The 24,812-nt window shown below is 40.5% G+C and overlaps 1 protein-coding gene across 1 annotated transcript in view; it reads left to right on the top strand.

Moving 5' to 3' along the window:
- The window catches only part of LOC132816210 (cilia- and flagella-associated protein 69-like), a 122,298-nt gene that overhangs the window by 53,237 nt on the left and 44,249 nt on the right, over positions 1–24,812 (top strand). The window contains exons 11-15 of the mRNA XM_060825704.1: positions 4,778–4,899; positions 6,147–6,363; positions 6,691–6,855; positions 11,669–11,784; positions 17,901–18,019. Of these exons, the coding sequence (XP_060681687.1) occupies positions 4,778–4,899; positions 6,147–6,363; positions 6,691–6,855; positions 11,669–11,784; positions 17,901–18,019 (739 nt within the window). The remainder of the gene's footprint in view (positions 1–4,777; positions 4,900–6,146; positions 6,364–6,690; positions 6,856–11,668; positions 11,785–17,900; positions 18,020–24,812) is intronic.

Genomic DNA, 24,812 nt, shown 5'->3' with positions numbered 1-24,812 from the left:
CTCACTAAGCCTATCTTCAGTCTACATCTCCATCCTTTTACGCTGACACGGTGGCACAGTGGTTAGCACTGCTGCCTCACAGCGCCTGAGACCCGGGTTCAATTCCCAACTCAGGCGACTGACTGTGTGGAGTTTGCACATTCTCCCCGTGTCTGCGTGGGTTTCCTCCGGGTGCTCCGGTTTCCTCCCACAATCCAAAGATGTGCAGGTCAGGTGAATTGGCCATGCTAAATTGCCCGTAGTGTTAGGTAAGGGGTAAATGTAGGGGTAGGGGTATGGGTGGGTTGCACTTCGGCGGGTCGGTGTGGACTTGTTGGGCTGAAGGGCCTGTTTCCACACTGTAAGTAATCTAATCTAATCTGACCTTTCTTTCTAAGTGTCATTTTGTGAAGTTCAAACTCTCTCTCTCTCTTTCTTTCTCTTCTGCTAAAGCGCTTCGTTCTTTTCTCTTCCGATTTTAATCATAACTCAAACTGTTTCATTTTTGTTGTCCTTTCCTTATCCCTTGCCTCTAACTCAAGCTGCTTCCTTTGCAATTGAGTTCTTGCCATCACTACAGATTCTGATAGTGTTCTCAGCAAATGTAATTGCTGAGCTACTGCTGACATCATCTCATCTTTCCTCACGTTCGGAGGTAGCTTCAACCTCAGCTTGTCTACTAATTCCCACAGCTTGGTCATATTTGTCTTTTGTAAAAACCCCAAGCTCACTTCTTCCACCTCCAGAACTTCTTTGGTGACTGAAAGAGCCATTGCTATCTGAACGCTGTTTCACCCAACCAAATCAACAACTGAAATAAAAGCCACTAACACCTTCCACTCGCTGTTTAAATCCCCGAAAGAGTCTTCAACCTGTTATGTTCTAGGCCTGACCCCTCAAAACATTTTTAAGCAGGAACCCAGACTGTAACTTTGCTCTTTGTTTTTGATAAGTGTACAGTAGATATTCCTGGAGTGAATCAGCTGGTCCAACTGCCAAGTTTTAAACAAACAATTTATTTATAAAATTATGGAATGAAACACAAAGAACAGAAAATAGAATGCCAGATAACTTATCCTATCCAAACCTGACAGACTATCTCAACTTAATAATGCTGTTCCACATATACCTGCAACAATTCCCATAAACAGACCCCTGAGCATAAAGATTAAAAATGACACAAAATGCTTGCAGATTTCATGTCAGTGGAGAGAGTTTAGCAGCCTTTTTCACACACCCTCTGCTGCAACTAACTTTAATCTAGATGAAGGCTAGCTCCACAGCTAGCTGGCAACTCCCCTTTGATGAAACTGGATCTTTTAAGACATGAAAGCCTTAGGCCAGAAGCATTAGCTGTTAGGGTTAAACAAAAAGGCCCCGATGAACCATTCAAACGTCAAACATGATGGAACCTCGGGTTGTTTAGAACCTCTTTGAAAAGAAAGGACAATCTAACCTTGTCAAAGGAACAGATTTGTATGTTTCAATAGGGCACTTCTCAATTTTCTAAACAAAGTTGTTATTGACATAATCTGTCAAACCTTTCTTCATAAGACAATATGTTCATTCCACGAATGAATCAAGTGACCCATCTCTGAACTGCTTCTAATGCAATTATATATTTTTTTCAGATAAGGGACTAAACTGTCCGCACAAATCCATATATGGGCTCAACAACACCTGATATTTCCCGTGCTAGAAATGCCAACACTCCATTTGCCTTCACAATCACTTGCTATTTGCTGCACTTGCATACAAATTTTCTGATAATCATGTACCAAGATCTCTGTAATATTCTGAATCACCAAGCTGTGCAATATCTCTCCATTTAAATTGCATATTACTTTCCTCTTCCTGCCAAAATGGATAAGTTCACATTTACCTACTTTGTAGTCCATCTACCATGTTTTTGCCCATTTACATAACCTGCCTATATCCTTTTGCAGACTCCCTATCTCCTCTTATCAAATTAAATTCCTACTTAACTCTGTGTTCTAGCAAGGTTGACATTTCCTGCTTAAAATAAGTGATTAAATTAGATATGAATGAGCAGGAGGGCATCAAGATTCTTGCTGCAGTGTATTCTTTTGGGTTAGATTGCCACTATCTCCATTACTTCAGAATATCCAAAAGGCATGTGCCAAAAACTTGTTCAGACCTCAAAGAAGATGAGTTAGAAATTTATATGGGACAGTGGAGAAAACAAAGTTGGGCAAGTAGCCACCCAAAACAAAAAAACAGAATATGTTGAAAATGCTTAACAGGTCATACTGTGTCCTTGGAAAGTGAAATAAAATTAATGTGCTGGATTTTATTGAATCAGACCCTCAACACAGTTAGATAGCCAGTAATTGACCAAAAATTAATTTGTCAGTGCCATTGTTCTTTTACTGAACAACAGCATTACCATTCCATTTCCACAGGATGACTTACCAAGTCTCTCAAAGGAAAACTTCCAATTCATGCAGCCAGAACAGGTTTTACAATCACTCAGCTGTAAATGACATCTGTAGCTTCAGGAACTACAAATTGGAAAGGAAGCTGGTCAGAATGTCCCTCCCACGCCCACACCTGTCCTCACACTACAGCCTCCTCCCAAGGTCTTGGATGCATACCTGAATGATGTTCTGTGGGACCAAAGGGTTTGAAATGAGGTTTACCAAGAATGTGAGGAAGAATCCAGTCTTTTTAACCAAGGCAGGCATGATTAAAACACTGAGGATCTGAATAGCAATAGAGTGGTTACTCAAACCTGGAAACAGTGCTCCAAGAGGCACAAGGACCTCTAGAAACCTCTAGCATTGCAACTGTTATGGATTGAAACCCTCACACTCACCTTCATCTTTGTACCATCACACACCCAGGCTTCAATCACCCTCCACAAATATCTCTTGACCATACATTGCATTTCTCACACCCAACTCTCTGCCCTCTTCACGTAAGTGAATGAAGCAATGATGGCTACCATGATATATTTCAAGTTAGAGTGTGACTTGGAATGAATTTGCATTTGGTAGTGTTTCCATCTACTACTTCCTATATCCCTTGAGATGCTAAAAGTTGTTGTTGTTGAGTTGTTGAATTGCATAGCATGTGAATCAAGCAGCTGCTATGACCTTGATGGTGTTGAGCTCCTTGAGTGCAGTAGCTCAAAGAGGTTATGGAGAGTATGTCATTCTGACTTGTGCTGTGTAAGTGATGATAAAGTTTTGGGGAGTCATTTGATGCAGAATATGCATACTCTTAACCATTCTTAGAGTCGTACAGCATAGAACGGTCCAACTTGTCCATGCCGACCCGGTATCCCAACCCAATCTAGTCCCATTTGCCAGAACTTGGCCCATATCCCTCTAAACGCTTCCTACTCATATACCCATCCAGATGCCTTTTAAATGTTGCAATTGTACCAGCATCCATCACTCCCTCTTGGCAGCTCATTCCATACACGTGCCACCTTCTGCTTGTAAAGGTTGCTATTTACATCCCTTTTATATCTTTCCCCTCTCACCCTAAACGTATGCCCTCAGTTCTGGACTCCCTCACCCCAGGGAAAAGACTTGTCTATTTACCCTATCCATGCCCCTAATGATTTTATAAGTCTCTATAAGGTCACCTCTCAGCCACTGATGCTCCAGGGAAAACAGCCCTAGCTTATTCAACCTCTTCCTATAGCTCAAATCCTCCAACCCTGGCAACATCCTTGTAAATCTTTTCTGAACCCTTTCAAGTTTCACAACATCCTTCCGATAGGAAGGAGACCGGAATTGCATGCAATATTCCATTAGTGGCCTAACCAACATCCTGTATAGCTGCAACATGACCTCCCAACTCCTATACTCAATGCTCTGACCAATAAAGGAAAGCATACCAAACACCTTAGTCACTTTCCTATCTACCCGCGACTTTACTTGCAAGGAGCTATGAACCTGCACTACAAGGTTTCTTTGTTCAGCAACACTCTCTAGAAACTTACCATTAAGTGTAGAAGTCCTGCTAAGATTTGCTTTCCCAAAATGCAGCAGCTGTCATTTATCTAAATTAAACTCCCTCGGCCACTCCTCAGCCCAATGGCCCATCTGATCAAGATCCCATTGTAATCAGAGGTAACCTTCTTCGCTGTCCACTACACCTCCAATTTTGGTGTCAAGTGCAAACTTACTAACTATACCTCCTATGTTCACATCCAAATCATATAAATGACATAAAGTAGTGGACCCAGCACCAATCCTTCTGGCACTCCACTGGTCACAGGCCTCCAGTCTGAAAAACAAACCTCTACCACCACCCTCTGTCTTCTATCTTTGAGCCAGTTCTGTATCCAAATGGCTACTTCTCCCTGTATTCCATGAGATCTAACCTTGCTAACCAGCTCCCCCATGGGGAACCTTGTCGAACACCTTACCGAAGTCCATATAGATCACATCCACTGCTCTGCCCTCATCAATCCTCTTGGTTATTTCTTCAAAACACTCAATCAAGTTTGTGAGACACGATTTCCCACGCACAAAGCCAATTGACTATCCCAATTCAGTCCTTGCCTTTCCAAATACGTGTAAATCCTGTCCCTCAGGATTCCCTCCAACAACTTGCCCATCACCTATATCAGGCTTGTGACAGACAATCCTCCCCTAAGTAATACCAGCTAAAAACTGTGACCTCGCTTTGTGTAATTGGTTACTGAGGTTGCCTGCACTGTAATAGTTAAATGCAATGTTTGTTGGGACACTGCGGATTGATAATGTGTTATATTGATGCAAATTTCTCTCATTTGTTTCCTTTCCTTTCCTTTTTCTTTTAGTAAAGAGCCATAACCCATTGGTTCAAGGCATTAAAATTTCCAGCAATCATGAAGATTTTGAAATGAAAAAAATATTCTTCAATTTACTTGTTGCTTTGACAAATGACCTTGCTTCTATACAGGTAAAACTTTACATGTACAAGTGGCAAGTAGATATACTGAAAACATGAGATGTTGTTGACCATGAAGTAAATCCTATTTACAAAGCTCATAAATAGCAGCAAGCTGTAAAACTAAATTTTTTCCTAATTTTGATTTTCAACTCATGTTTTATTTTCTTCATTTTTGGGATTTGGACATCACTGACAAGGCCAACATTTATTGTCCATCAGTAATTGGGTTTGAGAAAGTGATGATGAGCCACTATCTTGAACCGCTTCAACCCATGTGCACAGGTAGTCCCACAGTGCTATTAGGAAGAAGTTTGACCTTGGGACGGGGAAGGAATGACATTATATTCTCAAGTCAGGGAGTGGAACTTACAATGACAGTTGAAAATGTTGTCAGTGGTGTGCTAGTGATTGAGGCAATGAATGTTTAAAGTTGTCAGTTTAGTCACCAAAGGTATGTCTTGAGGGTTTTTCAAACAGAACATATTCAGGCAAGTTGGAAGTTGTCCCATCACCATCTGTTTGTGCCTTATGAACAATAGACAGGCTTTTGGAAATCAGAAGGTGAGTTAATTACTGCAAAATACCTAACCTCTGATCATTGTCACACAAGACAATGGACTATAAAGACTTGACTTCATCCATACAATTCCTACCAATACAACAGCTGACAGATGTATCTACAACCAGTAGATTGGTAAGAATGAGATCAAATCAGGCTGGTTCTCTCACCACTGTCATGAGTCCAGTTTGAGAGATAGGTCCTTCAGGTCTCGATCAGCTTAACTGAGCCGCTCTTGAAGAAGGACAGTAAAGTTGCATGTCAAGAGTACATTATGTGCTCTTGCAACATTTGGTGCCTTTTCCAAGCAGGTGAAAGTGGATACTGCAGATGTTGGAGATTAGAGTCAAGATTAGAGTAGTGCTGGAAAAGCACAACAGATCAGGCAGCATCCAAGGAGCAGGAAAATCAACATTTCTGGCAAAAACCCTTCATCAGGAATTCCATATGAAAGGGCTTTTGCCCGAAACATCGATTTTCCTGCTTCTCAGATGCTGCTTGACTTGCTGTGCTTTTCCAACATTAATCTTGGTCCCTGCCTTTTCCAAGTGGTGTTCAATGAGGAAACGTACTTAATCATCAGTCGAGGGAGGGCTTTAGTAGATAGGAGATTCTTTTACCACTATTTGACCTGATTTATAGTGAGAGTGATCTAAATTTTAAATTTGTCTTTCTACATGTGTATTTTACCCAGTAGCTGCTTAGTGAAGGAGGAGCACTACTAGCCCTGTTTCATTATGTTCAACCAAATGAGAATCCTGGAGTTCGGGATTGGTCTCCTGCCCAGTATGAAGAGCTTCAGCTTCATGCCTTGGCTACTTTGATCTCACTGGCTCCAGTCATGGTGGATGACTACATGAAATGCCAAGGAAATACCCGTCTGCTGCTTCTGTTAGATTGGTGCATAAGTCAAAGTAAGTACTTTTAAGTCCCAGTAAATTTAAAATTTTCTGCATGTAATGGAAAACATTAAAATGGAAGGATTGATTGATCAGTATGTTTCAATGATAAGGGGCCAAAGATGATTTAACTCATTTGACGTAGACAAACTTTGAGTATGAATGCAGTATAGATTTACACCTATTCCACATGTGGAGCATGGTTTTGATGGGCTGCATCATGAACATTAAAAACCTTGTGCACTTTTCACTTTTTTCTTTCCACAAATTTGAACCTCAAATAAACTTAGTTATTCAGAATAACAGATGTAAACATCAGTACCACAATTTGTTTCCTCCCAGATCCATATTATGGTAAAGGCAATTCATTCCATGCTACTGGTGGCCATGGCAGTAAGAAAGCTCAAATGCACTACTGTCTAAGACTCCTAAGATCTATGGCATCCCTTGGTGAAGAGTTGGTAAACCAGAACTTACACGACCAAGGAGTTATTTCTCAACTTCTAGGTAAAGTACTTTCACATTTCAATTCTAACCTAATAGTAAATTTAAATATACAATTACAAATAATTTGGGTGCATTTGTGAGGTGCCCTGACCAGTATTTAACATTCAGCTAGTACCATACAGTGAAATATATTAACTGCTATTAATCTAATATGCTGTATGGTACTTTATTGTGTATAATTTGGTAGGTGCATTTGCATACAAAATTATGGTGATTATACTTGTCATGAAGTGTTTTCAGATATTCTGAGGATATGAAATGCAGCATATATTTTTGTTCACCCTTTTTTCCCCACTATTCTCCTCAAATTAAGTTAGAGAATGGCTTTACAGGTTCTAGGAACATTCACATACCTAATTCAAATGTCCAATCTTAAATGAACTCAAATTATGAAAGTGAGTTGGCAGCTTGTTTAACAACATCACATTTGAAGTTGATGCTATTCTCACTCATGCTCAAACTTGTGTACTTCATAGGAAAGGGCTGCAGTAATTCGGAGTTCAAATCCTGACTGACTTTTCCATTTACATTTCTTGGTTCACTGAGTTCTGTTCTAGTGCGACATCTGTTCAACAAGCAGTCTAGCTGTGATTAGCTGACTCGGGACAAACAGAAGAGTAAATTATGCCTTCCTGTTCATGAAGCAATACTATACCATCAAGTATTGTTATAGTGAGTAGAGTTCCCATGCTCACAAGTGTATATGAAAGATGATGCGTGACTTGCACTTGGTAGTACAGAACAGCAAGCAAGAGGGGCTGGATGGGAACATAATGAGTGCATTAAAGAAATTCTGGTTAATAAGTGATATTGGTAAAAATGCAAAAACTTCAATAATTTAAAGATACTGGTATGATAGGCAAGTGGAGTGTAGAAATAATGGAAGTAACAGTAAAATTCACATATTGGCTATGGTCTTCAGATTTGCTCAATAGAATAATAAAGATATCCTTTGTGGAGGACATGAGAAGTCATGTTAATTGATTCAAGAAATTCACTGACCAGGTAACATGTTATAAAAATTTAATAGTTTGAAAGTTCATATGAATTTAACATTACAATCATTGATAAATCTTAAAGCAGTCACAATTTTATTCTTAAATTTCCTAGATAAAAATGTTGCCACAAGGGTCAACATTTATTGCCCAAACCAAATCACTTTTGAGCAGGTGATACTGAGCTGTCTTCTTTAACCACTGGCATTTAGTTGGTGAGTTACACCTATGGTGCGGTTAGGATGAAAGTGCTGGGTTTTTTGATCCAGCAACAGTGAAGGAATGATGATATAGTTCCAAGTCAGGAAGGTGTGTGACTTGGATGGAGGCTTGTAGGTAAGTATTGTTCCCATGAGCCTGCTGCCCTTGTCTTTCATTAGTTTGGAAGGTACTGTCAGAGGAGGCTTAGTGAGTTGCTGTGGTATACTGCTTTTCACTAGCTATGGAGGGAGTACAAAGTTAAAAATCAGACAACACCAGGTTATAGTCCAACAGGTTTAATTGGAAGCACACTCTAGTAAAACTCTGTTATCTCACTTTTTAGATTAGAATCAATCTAAACATCAGGTCATAGACAGAGAACACAGGGGGCTAACACCTTCAACATATTGTCTAGCTATCACCATTGTTAACAGCTAACCCAAGAGTGCAACTTTTAAAAAAAGGTTTTGAGATTTATACATGAAAAAAGTGAAACTATCACTGTATTCTAACAGATGAAAGGCTTAACAGACAATCAATTTTTCAATGTATAATTTTAGTTACAAGCCACTGCAAATTTTTGCTATAACTTCTGTGTTACGATCAAGCCCTCCACTATCACCTGATGAAGAAGCGTCGCTCTGAAAGCTAGTGTGCTTCCAATTAAACCTGTTGGACTATAACCTGGTGTTGTGTGATTTTTAATTTTGTACACCGCAGTCCAACACCGGCATCTCCAATTATGGAGGGAGTGGTTGCTTAAACTAATGGTTAGAGACGATAATCAGTGGACCACTTTAACCTGAATGCTATTGAGTTTCTTGAGTATTGTTGGAACTACGCTCATCCAGGTAAATTAAGAGTATACCATTACACCCTGACATGTGTTTAGAAGAGGATATTGGTGAGGCCACTTCTGGAATACTGTGTTCAGTTCTGGTTGCACCAGTTATAGGAAGGATATTATTGAGCTGGAGGGAGTTCAAAAGAGATTTTCCAGGGTGTTGCCTGGTATGGAAAGTTTGAGTTATAAGAAAGGCAGGATAGTCTGGGTCTTTTTTCAGTGGCGCTTAGGCGGTTGAGCGGTGACCTGATAGAAGTTTATAAAATGAGGGGTTTGATAGAGTTGGTGGTAGTTGCCTTTTCCCCAAGATGTGGATTTTCAAGACTAGGGGGCACATTTTTAAAGTGAGTGTCACATGTAGTCCAGATCAGGTAAGGATGGCAGTTTCCTTCCGTAATGGACATTCAATGAACCAGATGGATTTTTCTGACAATTGATAATGGTTTCGTAATCATTATCATCAGACTCTTAATTATAGACCTTTTCATTGAATTCAAATTCCACCACCTACCAATGTTGGATTCAAAATTGGTCCACAGAACATTACCTTGGTGTCGATTTAATTAAAAGATCCATTAGAAATTTTAAAAGCTACTGAGAGAAGGTAAGTTGTAGGTAAGTGTGAGGTCAGGTAGCAATTGGAAGAGGGGATTAGGTGAATAAGGTGCCAGGTAGGAGAGAGATATATGGTACCAGGGAGATGAGAGGATGTAGGAAGCCAGATGAGTGGTGAGACCATGTTTCTGGGTTTGTAAGGGAGTAAGGTGCCATTTGGGTGATTGGTGTAAGGTGCCAGGTGGCTGATGGGGTAGACGTAAGGTGTCAATTAGCTGAGGTTGGTAGGGTGCAAGATTTTTGATGTGATAGGATATCAGTTGGCTGATGGGGTAGGGTGCCAAGTGGGTGAAAGATGTAGGGTGCTTGGTGCGGAGCCAAGTATGTTGACGAATGTTTAAGGTAGGTTGAGGGTTACGATTAAATCCAGTAGTGTCAGGTCAAGTCAGTGAGAGATTTGGAACTGTTTGATCCACAGGGCTGGTTCAAGGGAAGAGGTTTCAATTTTTTAGGGGTTCAGTTTGGTGGAGATTTTATGGCAGTCAGAGGGTTTCTGGTCTGGCTGGATCAGGTCAGGGACTGGGAATTTTGTATTGCCAGAGGGTGCTTTTTTTAATCTTTTACCGTTCCTTGGTAACCATTCGCAAAAATAATTTGGAATCCCCAGATATCCCCAGTTCTAAAGGACTCTTTCAGTGAGGTTCAGATACAGGGTAACCACTCAAAGAAAATTCCAATTGCCCAGGCAATTCCTGTAGAGTCAACTGCATCAGGATTTTGCATTGTCCTGATTCACAATTCCAGTCTCGGCTAATGCAACAACAATCTCCCCATTATAATTTCAGGACCTTTATGACTATTTGTGAGCACTGACTCTAAAAATGTTCATTTATCAGACACTGCCTACATTGGTCTGTTTGACATTACTTTGTTAAAATCTGTGTAGAAGAGAATTTACTTTCTAATTTCCAAGATAAGATAATGGTGCCAGTGTTTAGTAAATCATTACTGTTGTTTAGGATCCAAAAATCAGGGTATACCACTTTAAGGTGAATGGCATAAGAAACAAAGTTCATACGAGGAAAAACATTTGCAGTTAGGATCTGAAATTATTTATCTGCAAGGAAGGCAGGTTGATTCAATCAAGGCCTTCCAAAGAGAGTTGGATAATTATCTGAAACTAAAAGAAATTTAGTGGGCGGCACGGTGGCACAGTGGTTAGCACTGCTGCCTCACAGCACCAGAGACCCGGGTTCAATTCCTGCCTCAGGCAACTCTCTGTGTAGAGTTTGCACGTTCTCCCCATGTCTGTGTGGGTTTCCTCCGGGTGCTCCGCTTTCCTCCCACAGTCCAAAACAAATGTGCAGGTTAGGTGAATTGGCCATGCTAAATTGCCCGTAGTGTTAGGTGAAGGAGTAAATGTAGGGGAATGGGTTTGGGTGGGCTATTCTTCAGAGGGTTGGTGTGGATTTGTTGGGCCGAAGGGCCTCTTTCCTCACTGTAAGTAATCTAATCTGAAAATTGCAGAGCGACAGGGAAAAGGCTGTTGAGTGGGGCTAGTTGAGTTGCTTTCCAGAGAGCTGATAGTAAGCTAACTAGCCTTTTGTGCAATAGACATTCTATGATTCTGTGACTTAGGCAGAATAGGTTGAGGTAATGGAGCACATCATTGTAACATTTAGCTCAGGTCCATCACAGAAAATAGAACATTTTCTACCTGAATAAGATCATTTTGTTCTGAATAAGAATCACTGGATTCGAAATGTTAACTCTGCTTTCTTCCAGTAGAGGAGAAAGCAGGACTGCAGATGCTAGAGAAATAGGGTCAAAAAATGCGGTGGTGGAAAAGCAAAGCAGGTATGGCAGCATCCATGGAGCAAGAGAGTCGACGTTTCGGGCATAAGCCCTTCGTCAGAATGCTGCCTAACCTTCTGTGCTTTTCTAGTGCTACACTTTTCGACTCTTCTTCCCACAGATGCTGCCAAACCTGCTGAGTTTTGCCAGCAATTTCTGTTTTATTTCAGATCTCCAGCATCCACAGTTTTTTGTTTTACCTCAGTTGTTTTAGACTGGCAAAGATGCAGTGGACCAAAGGGCCTTTCTCTGTGCTGTGGATCTCTATGACTTTATGACTCTAAATCTCCAGCGTTTTGCTTAAAAGTTGTTTTATAGTATTTTTATAATCTGAGTGACGTAATGTTTAATTAATGTTTAATAGATATTCTGAAAATCATGACGAACAGCTCAGAGGAAGAAACCAAACTCAATTTGGATATGCAAACTGACATCCTCATCATCTTATCCAGCATATGTGAAAATGATATTCATAGAAAGGTAATATTCATGTAAATATTAAACAATGCAGCTCAGTTTGGCAAAATAGCATACTGAGTTCAAACATGTCACACTGTGCCCTGAGTCACATGCATACCTCTGAATAAGAGGTGAGTTATCTATCTTTATAACTTAAAAGTATGTTGTGCCTCTTCCCAGTATATACTAACTGGCACTTTGCCTATTAAACTGAAGAATGCTAAGGCATAGATTCAAATTGAAGCTGCATTGCCTGACTTCATATTGTTGAATTGTGGACTACAATATCAGCTCCATCCAATTCAATTCAATTCAATTTATTTGTTGCACTGGGGCTAACAGTATATTATGCTAAAAATCACACAACACCAGGTTATAGTCCAACTGGTAAAAACAAGGACTGCAGATGCTGGAAACCAGAGTCTAGATTAGAGTGGTGCTGAAAAAGCACAGCAGGTCAGGCAGCATCCGAGGAGCAGGAAAATCACCATTTTGGGCAAAAGCCCTTCATCAGGAATAGAGGCAGGGTGCCTGCAGGGTGGAGAGATAAATGAGAGGGGGGTGGGGCTGGGAAGAAAGTAGCATAGAGAACAATAGGTGAATGGGGGTGGGGATGGAGGTGATAAGTCAGAGAGGAGGGTGGGGGAGGGTGGCAAAGAGTACAAAGGGTGAATGGGGCTGGGATTGAAGGTGATAGGTCAGAGAGGAGGGTGGAGTGGATAGGTGGAAAGGAAGATAGGCAGGTAGGACAGGTCATGGGGACAGTGCTGAGCTGAAAGGTTGGAACTGGGGTAAAGTGGGGAAAGGGGAAATGAGGAAACTGGTGAAGTCCACATTGATGCCCTGGGGTCCAAGTGTTCTGAGGCATTCTCCCTCCAGGCGTCAGATGGTGAGGGAGCGGTGGTGGAGGAGGCCCAGGACCTGCATGTCCTCGGCAGAGTGGGAGGGGGAGTTGAAATATTGGACCACAGGGCGGTGGGGTTGATTGTTTATTTAGAAGTACAAGCTTTTGGAGAGCTGATTTTTCGTCAGGTAGTTAGCGGGGCAGGATCATAGAACACAGAATTTATAGTAAAAGATCAAAGAGATCATAAACTCTGTCTCCACTGAACGCTCCGAAAGCTTGTACTTCCAAATAAACCTGTTGAACTATCACCAGGTGTTGTGTGATTTTTAACTTTGTCCACCCCAGTCCAACACCGGCACGTCCACAGCACAGTATCTTATGCCACAGCTAAAATACATTAAGTAGGCACCAGTAAATGCACAGAAGGCATAACCCAGACCACACCGAGAATACTGTGAACGGTTTTTGTCCCTTGTCTGAAGAAAAGAATACTGGCATTGGAGACAGTACAGAGAAGGTTCACTGAGTTGATTCTGAAATAGAGGGATCGATTGTCTTATGAAGACAGGTTGAGGACGCTGGACCTGTGCTCGTTTATTGAACATGTAATATTTTTAGGGACTTGACAGGGTAGGTGCAGAAAAGTTGCTTCTCCTTGTGGAAGAGTCTCAGACCAGAGGATATAATCCTAGAATAAGGAATCGATTACTTCAGATGGAGAGGTGAATTTATTCTCTCTCAGAGGGAGTGAATCTGTGGAATTCTTTACCTCAGAGAACTCTCAAGGCTAGGTTAAGCTACTTTAAGTATTTTCAAGGCTGCAATATACAGTTTTTTATACCCAGTAGGAGATTCAAAGGATTCTGGGATAAGATAATAAAGTGAAGTTAGGAATTATCATATAAGCCATGACCTCACTGAATGATGCAGCAGACTTGATGAGCCAAATGATCAACTTCTGCTCCTGATTCATTTGTCTAACTCCCTGATAGAATTGGCATTCCTAATATCCTAATGTTTTTTATTTTAGTACAGGTAGACAATCCTTTATCCAAAATTTTTCGGAATTCAGACAGGCAGCACCCCATAATCAAACATCAATATTGCAGCAAAAATGTATGAATACTTACACTAAGTGGGATAAATAAAGACTAGAAATACTAACACAGTTTTTTTATAGAGTAATATACTGATAAATGAAATACATAGACCATAATACTCAAGGACATTTTATTTCCAGAAAAAATATTCCAAGAAAAACATTTGGTAAAACTTAAACATGTACAGCTTCTGTACTATGACAGACGGCGTTTTAATGACTTCTTCAAGTGTCATCTGTCTCATTAACATAGGTTTCTGTTTAAGCAATCTCTGTTTAATTGAGTAAATTGCCATAATCTCTTGCTCACTGATAAATGAATGTTGTTCAAGGCCAGCAATTAATGGACCACACTGTTTCACCAAATTGTACGGGGACCTTATCAACTGTATTCACTACTATCATCACTACTATCGTCACACTTATCAGCATATCAGCAATTTTCCCATCGCTCAAGGAAGGTACGATAGGTGCATCATTGTCAACGTTCAGCATTTCTTCGATGTCAACTTCCTGTAATTTATTTACACTTTAGCCCGAAACACTTTGTGCGTAATTCACAAGGTTTGCTATCATCTTTTTCTCTTTAGTGACACGAAATCCTTCGAAGTCTTCACCTGTAAGTTCATTTACATGAAACTTCGTTGTAGGCCAGAGTCTGTGCTAAGCATTTGTTCATGTTGATTTATCAGCATCCTTCCAAGCATTAGCAACTGCGTAACACTTAACACTAAACTCTTTCAGGAAGTCTTGGATTCCTATCTCTCTGTTGACTGCAGCAAGCATACTGTTTAAAAAATAGTCTTTATACTTGCTGTTCATTGAGCACAAAATTCCTTGGTCATAAGGCTGTAATACATATCACATTAGGGGCAAGTAAATGCCGAAAACATTACTTTTCACAAGAAATAGGGCAAGGGGATATGCGGAGCAGTTGTCCAGGAACAATAAAATTTTACAGTTTTCTTCTAGTCCAGCTTGCCTGCAATGAGCTTGTGCCGCTGGTACAAAGTGGTTATTGAACCAGTCGAAAAATATTTCTTGGGTTACCCATGTTTTCTTGTTTGCATAATAATGCACAGGTAAATTGTGTACACCTTTCAGACATTTCCGTTGTTTGCTTTTCCCAATTACTGCCAATTGCACCTTGTGTGTGCCTGCAGCATTGGCACACCCAAGAATAGTTAACCTGTCCTTAGTGTACTTAAAACTTGTTGGTGCCCTCTCATCAGGCATTGTTAATGTTTTTCTCGGGACATAGCACCAGTAGAGAGCTGTTTCATCAGTATTGTAAATTTGTTCAGGACTAAGGCTTTGTTCAGATATCAACTTGAAAATTAAATTAATGAATTTGCTAACTGCTTCATGGTCAGCAGAAGACTTTTCACCACAGATTTTCAGATATTTTACACTATTATGCTTCTTAGGTTTCTTCAGCCAACCTTCTGAATACTGAATTGACATTCGAACATGGGCTCTTTCAGTATCTGAGGAGTCATGAATGGTGCTGAACATTGTTCATCATCAGCAAACATTCCAATTCTGAACTTATAGAATAGAATAGAACATTACAGTGCAGTACAGGCCCTTCGACCCTCAATGTTGCGCCAACTTGTGGAACCAATCTGAAGCCTATCTAACCTTCACTATTCCATTTTCATCCAAATGTTTATCCGATGGTCATCTAAATGCCCTTTGGCATGAAGAGAGAAAGTCATTGATGAATAAGCTGAAAGTGGTTGGGTCTAGGATACTACCCTGAGGAAGTCCTGTGGACTTATTCTGGAGCTGAGATGATTAACCTCCAGGAACCACAACAATCTTCCTGTGTGCTAGATATGATTCCAGCTACTGGAGAATTTTTCTCTGACTGTGAATGACTCCACTTTTGCAAGGTCTACTTGATGCAAACTCAGTCAAATGATTTCAAGGGGTATCACTCTCACCTCACCTGTGGAATGCAGCTCTTTTGTCCATTTATGAACTAAAGGGTAATGAAGTCAGGAGCTAAGTGGCCTGGCAGAACCGAAACTGGGTATCCCTGAACAGCTCATTGCTCAGCTTGTGATGAACGATAGCATTGTTGGTAACGCCTTCCATCACTTTACTGATGATCGAGGGTAGATTGATGGGGCAGTAATTGGCTAGGTTGGATTTGTCCTGCTCTTTTTGTATACAGGAACATCAAGGTAATTTTCCACATTGTCAGGTAATTGTTGACTTTGTAGCTTTATTGGAACAGCTTAGTGGGGGTGTTGCAAGTGCTGGAGCACAAGTCTTCAGTACTATTGCTAGAATGTTGGCAAGGTCCAAAGCATATGCAATTTCCAGTGCCTGCAACTATTTCTTGATATCACATGGAGTTAATCGAATTGGCTGAAGACTGGCATCTGTCGTGCTTGGAGCATCTTGAAGAGGCTGAGATTAATCATCTACTCTGGCTGAAGGCTGTTGTGAGTGTTTTGGCCTTATCTTGTGTATTAATGTGCTGGGCTCTCCCTTCATTAAGGATGCAAATATTCATGGCATCTCCTTCTCCAGTGAGTTGTTTAAACATCCACACCATTCACAGCTGTATATGTTAGGATTGCAGAGTGTAGACCTGATCCATTGGATGTGGCAACACTTAGCATTGTTTATCACTTGCTGCTTATATGGTTTGACAACCATGTGGTCCTCGACATGTCATTCAGAACTCGACCAGCTTTATCACTAGTATAGATGCCGAGCCGCTCTTTGTAGTGGACATTGAAGTATTCCATCCTTAAGTGTTTTCAACATGAAAGAGCACTGATTCATTAGCTGGGGAAGGATGTTATGTGGTAATCAGCAAGATGTTTCCTCGCCCATATTTGACTTGATTCCATGAGACTCAATATCAAGGTCAGGACATTTCCAGGAATTATAATGTCTGGGACATTGTTTATAAAATATGATTGAATCCAAGAATTTGACTAAATCAAGCTGATGTTTGACTAGTCTTTGAGTGACATGGTGGCTCAGTGGTTAGCACTGCTGCCTCACCATTCAATTCCATCCTTGGGCAACTGTCTGTGTAGAGTTTGCATGTTTTCCCAGTGTCTGTGTGGGTTTCCGCTGCGTGCTCCGTATGCCTCTCATAGTCCAAAGATGTGCAGGATAGGTGCATTGGCCATGAAAAATTACCCATAGTGTCCAGGGATATATAGGTTAGGTGTGTTAGCCAAGGGAAGAGTAGAGTTACAGGGAAAATATAGGAGATGTGTGCGTTGGGATGCTCTTCGGAGGGTCAGTGTGGATATGTTGGGCCAAATGCCTATTTCTCTACTGTTGTGATTCTGTGATAGCTCTCTCAATTTTAGCACTAGCCCCCAGATGTATGGAGGACTTTTGAGGACCAACAGGACTGTGTTTTTGCTGTTGTCATTTCCAGTGCCCTAGATCAATGCCAGGTGGTCTATCTGGGTTCATCTCTTTTTTGAGACTTCGGTGATTGTTGCTTGGAAATTTTGGATGTGAATGTCAACTACATTGTTATGGTTTTGGGGTCACATGTAGACAAGACCAAGTAGGGGTAACAGAGGACCTCTTCTGAAGGACACTAGTGAATCAGATGGGTTGTTTTCCTCTGCAACCGATACTGGTTTCATGGTCATTGTTAGATCCTTAATTCAAAATATTTAGTGGATTCATGTTCTGCATCTACTATGGCGAGATTCAATCCCAGGTTCCTGGAAAACTATCTGAGTTTCTGGATTGATAATTTACAGATAATACCGCTAGGCCATCACCTCTATTTCTACATTTAGTATGCTGAAGTTTTCTGATTCTTTTTTTCTATTTAACTTCCAATCATATATTAACCTTGTGTTAAAGTTATAATATAAATCTGGAACCGGAACCCAACCTGATACTAAGAGAGTTTAGAGTGAGACTGTCTATCAACTACAATTTGCTTTGGGGTTAATATGATCTTTTAACATTAAATGTGAAATTGAAACTTTTCTGCATTGAATCAAATAATGTATGTAATGCCTGATATGATCATTGATCATATGACGTGAAATATCTCTTTTTTCTTATAATTGCTTCCTGATTCGCAAAGTGTGTCCAGCACTGTTTGATTCTTATTGCAGATTTCTAGCATGTGCAATAAATTAGTTTGCTGTTTAATTTGAAATAACCACAATGCTTTCTTTCATTGCGTATTAGGAACTTTTTGGTGCCTTTGGAGTAGATATTCTCATCAAGCTATTAAAGATTGACCCAAATAAGTTCTATAGTGGCATGGGTCACAACAAGCTAATACTGGCAACAGTAGATTGTGTCTGGTAAGTTTCTTGTTATAATGCTGCAATAAATAATTTCAGTTTTAATTTCTCTCAGTATCTATTTTGTTTCTCACTGCAGATTAAGCACAGAACTGGCCTCCTCTACCACCTAATCAAGGCCACCTAACTTCCCACCTACCTATCACAATCACCTTCTACTGTTGCCCACCTACTGCCATCACAACTACCTTTCCCTCAGCCCCACCCTCCCATTTATTTCTCAGCCCCCATTCCCCCTCCCCAGTCCTGATGAAACATTGACTCTCTTGCTCCTCAGATGCTGCCTGACCTGCTGTGCTTTTTCCAATGCCACACTTTATCGACTCTGACTTCTTCAGCATCTGCATTCCTCACTATCACAAAGTTTACTTAATGCAGTCACAAAGTAACATAATATTATGTTTTGTATAAGATATTTTATAAGGGTTTAATTTACACTGTTATTGTGTTATTTGCAAACTTATCAAAAAAACTCACATTATTAGTTGTGTTTTATCTCTTAATATTTTTGTACCTTAATGTTTGTGATGAAATTAGTGTAGTGCATGAGGCTTGTTTTATTCATTGAATAACAAGCCTACATCAACAATATATCAATATTGTGAGTGCAAAACAATTTCAGAGGACAATGATTTTTATTCACGCATGGGTTGTGGGCATCACTGGCTGGCCAATATTTATTGCCTCTCTCTAGTTATCCTTGAGAAGGTGGTAGTGACCTGCTTCTTGAACCACTGCAGTTCCTGTTCTGTATATTGGCCCAAAGTGTTGTTATGGAGGGAGTTCCAGGATCTTGACTCTGCTGCAGTGAGGGAACGGTGATATATTTCCAAGTCAGGATGGTGAGTGGCTTGGAGGGAACTTGCAAGTACTGGTGTTCCCATGTAAATGCTGCCCTTATCCTAGATGGAAAGGGTTTTGCATTTGGAATATACTGTCTAAGGATCTTAAGTGAATTTCCGCTGTGTCTTGCAGATAGTACACACTTTTGCTACTGGACATTGATGCTTGTGGATGTGCTGCCAGTCAAGTGGGCTGCTATATTCTGGATGGTGTCAAGCTTTTTGAGTGTCATTGAAGCTGCACCCATCCAGGCAAGCTTTAAAATTCATGACCATCTAATTTAAGAATTTTTAAATATAAATAATTGTTTTTAATTATTAGCTCATTCTAGGATTGAAACAATAATCATATCCTTTTTAACCCCATTAAGATCAGCTTTCACCTTTCCACTGCTAACTGCTTTCCTTTTTGCTTTTCCCAATAATTTTTTCACCGTTTCTTTCATTCTCTTAACTTGAAGACATTAATGTTTTTGTTCAGATTCAGTTCCTTGGCTAGGCTCTATAGTTAGACCGGTAACTGACAAAAGACTATTTTACTACAGATGTTTATTACTGAGCTTAATTCTATCTTCAAAACACACATTTCCCGTGGAAGACATTGAACTGAAGTGATGGGATGTTGCTGTCAATTAAAGCACTCCAGCTGTCTAGCTGAAATCAGCTAGGCTTGCCTGAACCAAGAATAAAATAGCTATCTTAATGACGTAAAATAGAAACAAAAATTGCTGGAAATGCTTGGCACATTTTAGCAAGATCTGTAGAGAGAAAAGGAGCCAGGTTTTATGAACGAAAATAAAAACTTAGCAGCAAGTTAACTGACCAAAAACAAGCCTGCTCCATGTTCATAAAAGGCCAGAGGCAGGCTAAATTGGTACACAGCAGGACTTCTGCCTCTCAGTCCCACCTTCAGAAACTGAGGGACTGCAGACAGGCCCACTAAAGAGGTCTGATGCAATCTCAGATCCAGTTAAGTCAGAGGGCTTTGGGTAGGAGAGAGGTTTGTCATCTTTTTCATAGCAACTGCAATTGGTAATAAATGATGGCAAAAGAAGCCCGCAATTTCAGAATGAGTCAATAAACTAAAAACCCTGAGAGAGGAGGGTAAGGAGTATAAGTGTAGTTTTAAAAGACTGTGCAGATAGAAAGGAGGGGTGAGCACTATCTTTGGGAAGTCATTGCCCCTGATGTACAAAAAAAGGCTCAAAATAGAGTACTCTATTACTTACTGTTCTTCAAATTAAAACTTTTTTAAAAAGCTGCTCACTCCTGCTTGGCTGCCCACACCAACTATTGTATGGCATGGACACACTATTACTAGAGTCAGCTGAGCTTTTAGCAAGCTCAGTTGATTCAGAATTACCTATTACAAATGGTGGCCAAGTTGCTGATTTCAGTGCCCATCTAGCCCATTGGGGTTACCTCGAGGTGGATAGGAAGGTGGTGGGCTAGGCACTCGTCCTAATTTACATCCACCCCCCTGCCAAAAACACACATGATATACAGCTCCAGGATTTAATATTTCAAGTTGATTTCCTTTAATCTTCTTTATCTACTCACTCACGTTTTACAGTCTTAACCGGAGAGACAAAAATAGCCAATTCCTTACTATTAAGGAAGTAGTAGCAGGATAATTTATAAAGCAAAATTCTTCCTATTATGGAAAAGTTGTTTTTGGCAAATTTATGACAGAATAACAAAATGGTTGCTGAATAAAAGGGGATTAGTTAGGCTATCATATCTGTGCTGTCTCTCTGACAGAGCAATTTCACTCATGTCAATCCTCTACTTTCTCCCCACTGCTCTATATGCTCCTTCTCTTCAAACAATAATCCAGTTCCTCTTGATTGTGCTTCCTCACCAAGCTCTCAGACAGCATATTTCAGATCCTAACAACTTGCAAAATATTTTTTGCGACATTAAAACAGTGCACTCTGATTCTTAATTCTTCCATCAATGGGATTGGTTCTTCCTTTCAACTCGGTCCAGAACCCTCAAAAATTTGAATAACCTTATCATATTTTCACTCAACCTTCTCTTCATCCAGCGATGTAACATAAATTCCTCATTTCTGAAATCACTCTGGTAAATCTTTTTGCACATTTTATTGCCTTGCTGTGCATTCTAAAGATTTAAATTTTCCCAAACTCACCACAATTCATTCCCTCCAAGCTGCCTACCACAGCCATGGAGATCCACATAGCTGCTGGAGAGATTAGAAGTAATGTAGATTCAGAATGAACAAGTTTAGATGTTTAATAGAACATTCTTGCTCTGTACTCTATGCCCATATTAATGAGACTTAAATGTGTTATGCTTTATTTACCACTCTTCAATCAGTTATGCATATATTTTCCACCTCCCTTCTGACCCTTGTACCACGTTTAGAATTGTATCCTTTATTTTCTATTGCCCTCCACAGTCTTTCAACAAATTGAATCATCTCACATTTTTCTGTATTGAATTGCATCTGCCCTTGTCCACCCAATTCACAGATACTGTATTCAAGTTGCTATTGTTCCTTTTATTGCATGGCGCTAATTTTGCTCCCAAGTCTATTTTGTGGAACTTTAACAAACATCGTTTGGAACTATATGTAAAACACATCAATAACCTTGCTCTCACCAACCCTCTCTGATAAAAATATAAACATGTTAGTTGAATACAATTAATCTTTAATAAATCCATGCTAGCTTTCATTAACTAACCTGCATTTGCCCAAGTGACTATTAATTTTCTCACAAATTACTGTTTCCGGAAGTTTCCCTAGCTGGTATGTTAAGTAAGTTAAACTAACTGGTACGTAGTCGCTGGGCTTGGCTTCGCCCTTTTTTGAACAACGGTGTGACATTTGAAATTCTCCAGTTCCCTGACATCACGCTTGAATCTAAGGAAGACTCAGAAATTATGACCAGTGTCTCCAAGTTTTTCATTTTCTCTTCCCACAGTGTCTTTCAGTTGAATTTGATCCTGATGCCTTTAAGTGTACAATCTGTTCTTAAACTCACTGTTTGCTTCACTTACTTAATCCTTCTCTGAACCTTTTACATTCAGCTTAATTTTCTGTTGTACTCTGTTGTCCACCTGTTGTCCATCATAAACACATTTTTATTCTTCATTTTAACGTCCATCTCTTTTGTCAATTGGGAGGAGTTGTGCATTTAATTATCTTACTTTTCACTTACTTTTCAGACACTTACTCTGTCTGAACTATCTCTTCTTTAAAGATAATCCATTGTTCATTTATAATTTTAGCATCCAACCCTTGATTCTTATTTATCTAAGTCAGATCTATTCTTACCCATCAAAGTTGGCTTTCCTCAAGTTAATTATTTTCACACTTTCACTCCTTGTCTTTTCTACGACAATCTAAATCTAATGATACAATGATCACAATTCCCTTAGTGTTCTCTTACGAGTACTTGTTCCACTTGGCTCATCTCATTCCTAAGAAACAGTTTAGCAGCGCCCCTTTCATAGAACATTACCACACAGAACAGGCCCTTCAGTCCTCGATGTTGCACTGACTTGTGAAACCAATCCGAAGCCCATCGAAACTTACACTATTCCATTTTTGTCCATTTGTTTATTCAATGACCATTTAAATGCCCTTAAAGTTGGTGAATCTACTACTGTTGCAGGTGGTGTGTTTCATGGTTCTACTACTCTGAGTAAAGAAGCTACCTCTGACGTCTGTCCTATATCTAACACCCCTCAATTTAAGGCTATGTCTCCTCATGCTAGCCATCACCATCCGAGGAAAAAGACTGTCACTGTCCATCCTATCTAACCCTCTAATTATCATGTATGTCTAAATTAAGTCACCTCTCAACTTTCTTCTCTCTAACGAAAACACCCTCAAGCCTTTCCTCGTAAGACCTTCCTTCCATACCAGGCAACATCCTAGTAAATCTCCTCTGAACCCTTTCTAAAGCTTCCACATCCTTCCTATAATGTGGTGGCCAGAACTGCATGCAATACTCTGCATGCGGCTGCATCAGAGTTTTGTACAGTTGCAGCATGACCTCATGGTTCTAACTCAATTCTTCTACTAATAAAAGCTAACACACTGTATGCCATCTTAACAGCCCTATCAACCTGATGGCAACTTTCAGGGATCTAGGTAACCAAGATCTCTCTGCTCATCTACACTACCAAAAATAGTTAGAGAGGAAATGTACTGCTATAGAATATTCTTTTGAATACTGTAGCCACTATTGCCCCACTCTGTTTTTTTACTGCTATGTCAGTCCACATTCAGATAAAGTCTCCCTTTGCATTTCTCTGTTATTTTCTTGAAAGTTTGTTCATGTACATTTTTCCCACTGGTTGGTGAGCCGTAGAGTGCTCCAATAACATGGTTGAACCTTAGCTCTAGCCCAACAGATTCTGTCCCTGACCTATTGGAACACAATCTCTCTCCAGTGATGTAATGTTCTCCTTTCTGTCATTCTTTATCAGTATTCCCACCTCTCCCACTTTCCTACGTTTATTGAATACATTGTATCCAAGAATATTTAACAACTAATAGTGCCCTTCTTTGAGCCAGTTCTTTGAAGCTGTAACATGCAGTGTGGGTAAAGAGCAACCAATAGATATCTGGTTCAGCTCACTGCTTTCTCCAAATAACTTCCTTGTTGTCCATTGCCCCAATGCAGAGCATGGCATAAGCATGAGACCCAAAAGCACCTTTTCACCAAGGATATTGGCAACCAACTTTCAGGGAGGCATGATCATCATCCTGGCATCTGCAATGCCCTGACAATGCACCCTACAGTCTCACGCATTTGAAATGTATGACACCGACAACCAACAGATTGCAGCCACATCAGATACAGTAACTGCATAGGGAAAGATACCCAGATCACTGTTGCATCAGGCTGCCCACCAAGGTTGTTCGCTAGCTGTTCCAGCACAGAGTCACATGGTGCCTAGCAGCATGCCAGCAACATACATGCCTGCCCTTGCCATTGCGCTTGCAGTTAGTGCTGTATACAGGCAGGTGGCCATGCTGCATAGCCATGCTCAACCAAGCTCACCTAGCTCTTCTCATACATCAGTGAGCAATGTCAGGTTACCACCAACTCCATGGAGGCATCCATCAGTAAGGGGGTCCAGAGCAATTAATCAAGGGCAGCCATCCATGCCAGTCGTTGGCTTCAGCCACGGTCAAACATCACATCACAGTGGGCCTGTTTCTTTGTGCTTCAAGGTGCAGGTCATGGTCAGCCCTTTGTCTCTATTGGGACCAGACTTAGGCTGAAGGGAAGTTGGCCACAGTCTGAAACACATGAGGCAACCAGTCAGGTCTGTGCAGATATTGGCCAGTACTAGTCAAGGGAGTGGGCCACATTCATCCCTTTGCCATTATTTAGAGATGGAGAAATGGAGAATGGGGATTCAGTGGGGGAAGTAAGGGAAGTGTAGATGCATTTACCTGGCCTGGCTGATGACCTGGGTAAGTGTGAAGTCTGTGGAGTAGGCAAATGGGTATGTGAGCGGGAGCAGGTGATATTAGCATCTCAATAGCATGTTAATGCTGAGGCTGAAAGCCAAAGGCAGAGGACCATGCACTGCCAATTAAATCATGAAGCACACCAAAATTGCATAATGTCCAGGACGATAACTTGAAATGTTCTCGCATGCTGGGAGAAGTAAGTGAGCCAAGATATGAGGGAGGCAGCTGCATCTACAACTGGTCACTGAGAATTCACAGGGGAAGGACATTGATGTCATACAAATGAGATATTGAGTACACTGCATTCAGGCAGTGTACTACTTAGCCACTGTGCAGCATTGACCTTCACTGTATGTTGAACCTTGCTGGCACCATCACTACTGGGGAACTGCCTGAAATAGACAGTCATCTAAAAGTGAGCAATGCTGATGGGCAGAGGGCCCAATTTGTCAGAATGAGCCAATGCAAGAACACATGGTGTTAACACTACGCT

Source organism: Hemiscyllium ocellatum, chromosome 5 (genome assembly GCF_020745735.1).
Source record: "Hemiscyllium ocellatum isolate sHemOce1 chromosome 5, sHemOce1.pat.X.cur, whole genome shotgun sequence".
NCBI classification, from domain to species: Eukaryota; Metazoa; Chordata; class Chondrichthyes; order Orectolobiformes; family Hemiscylliidae; genus Hemiscyllium; species Hemiscyllium ocellatum.
Note: the sequence above shows the minus strand (reverse complement) of the source record. Positions and strands in the feature narration are given on the sequence as shown.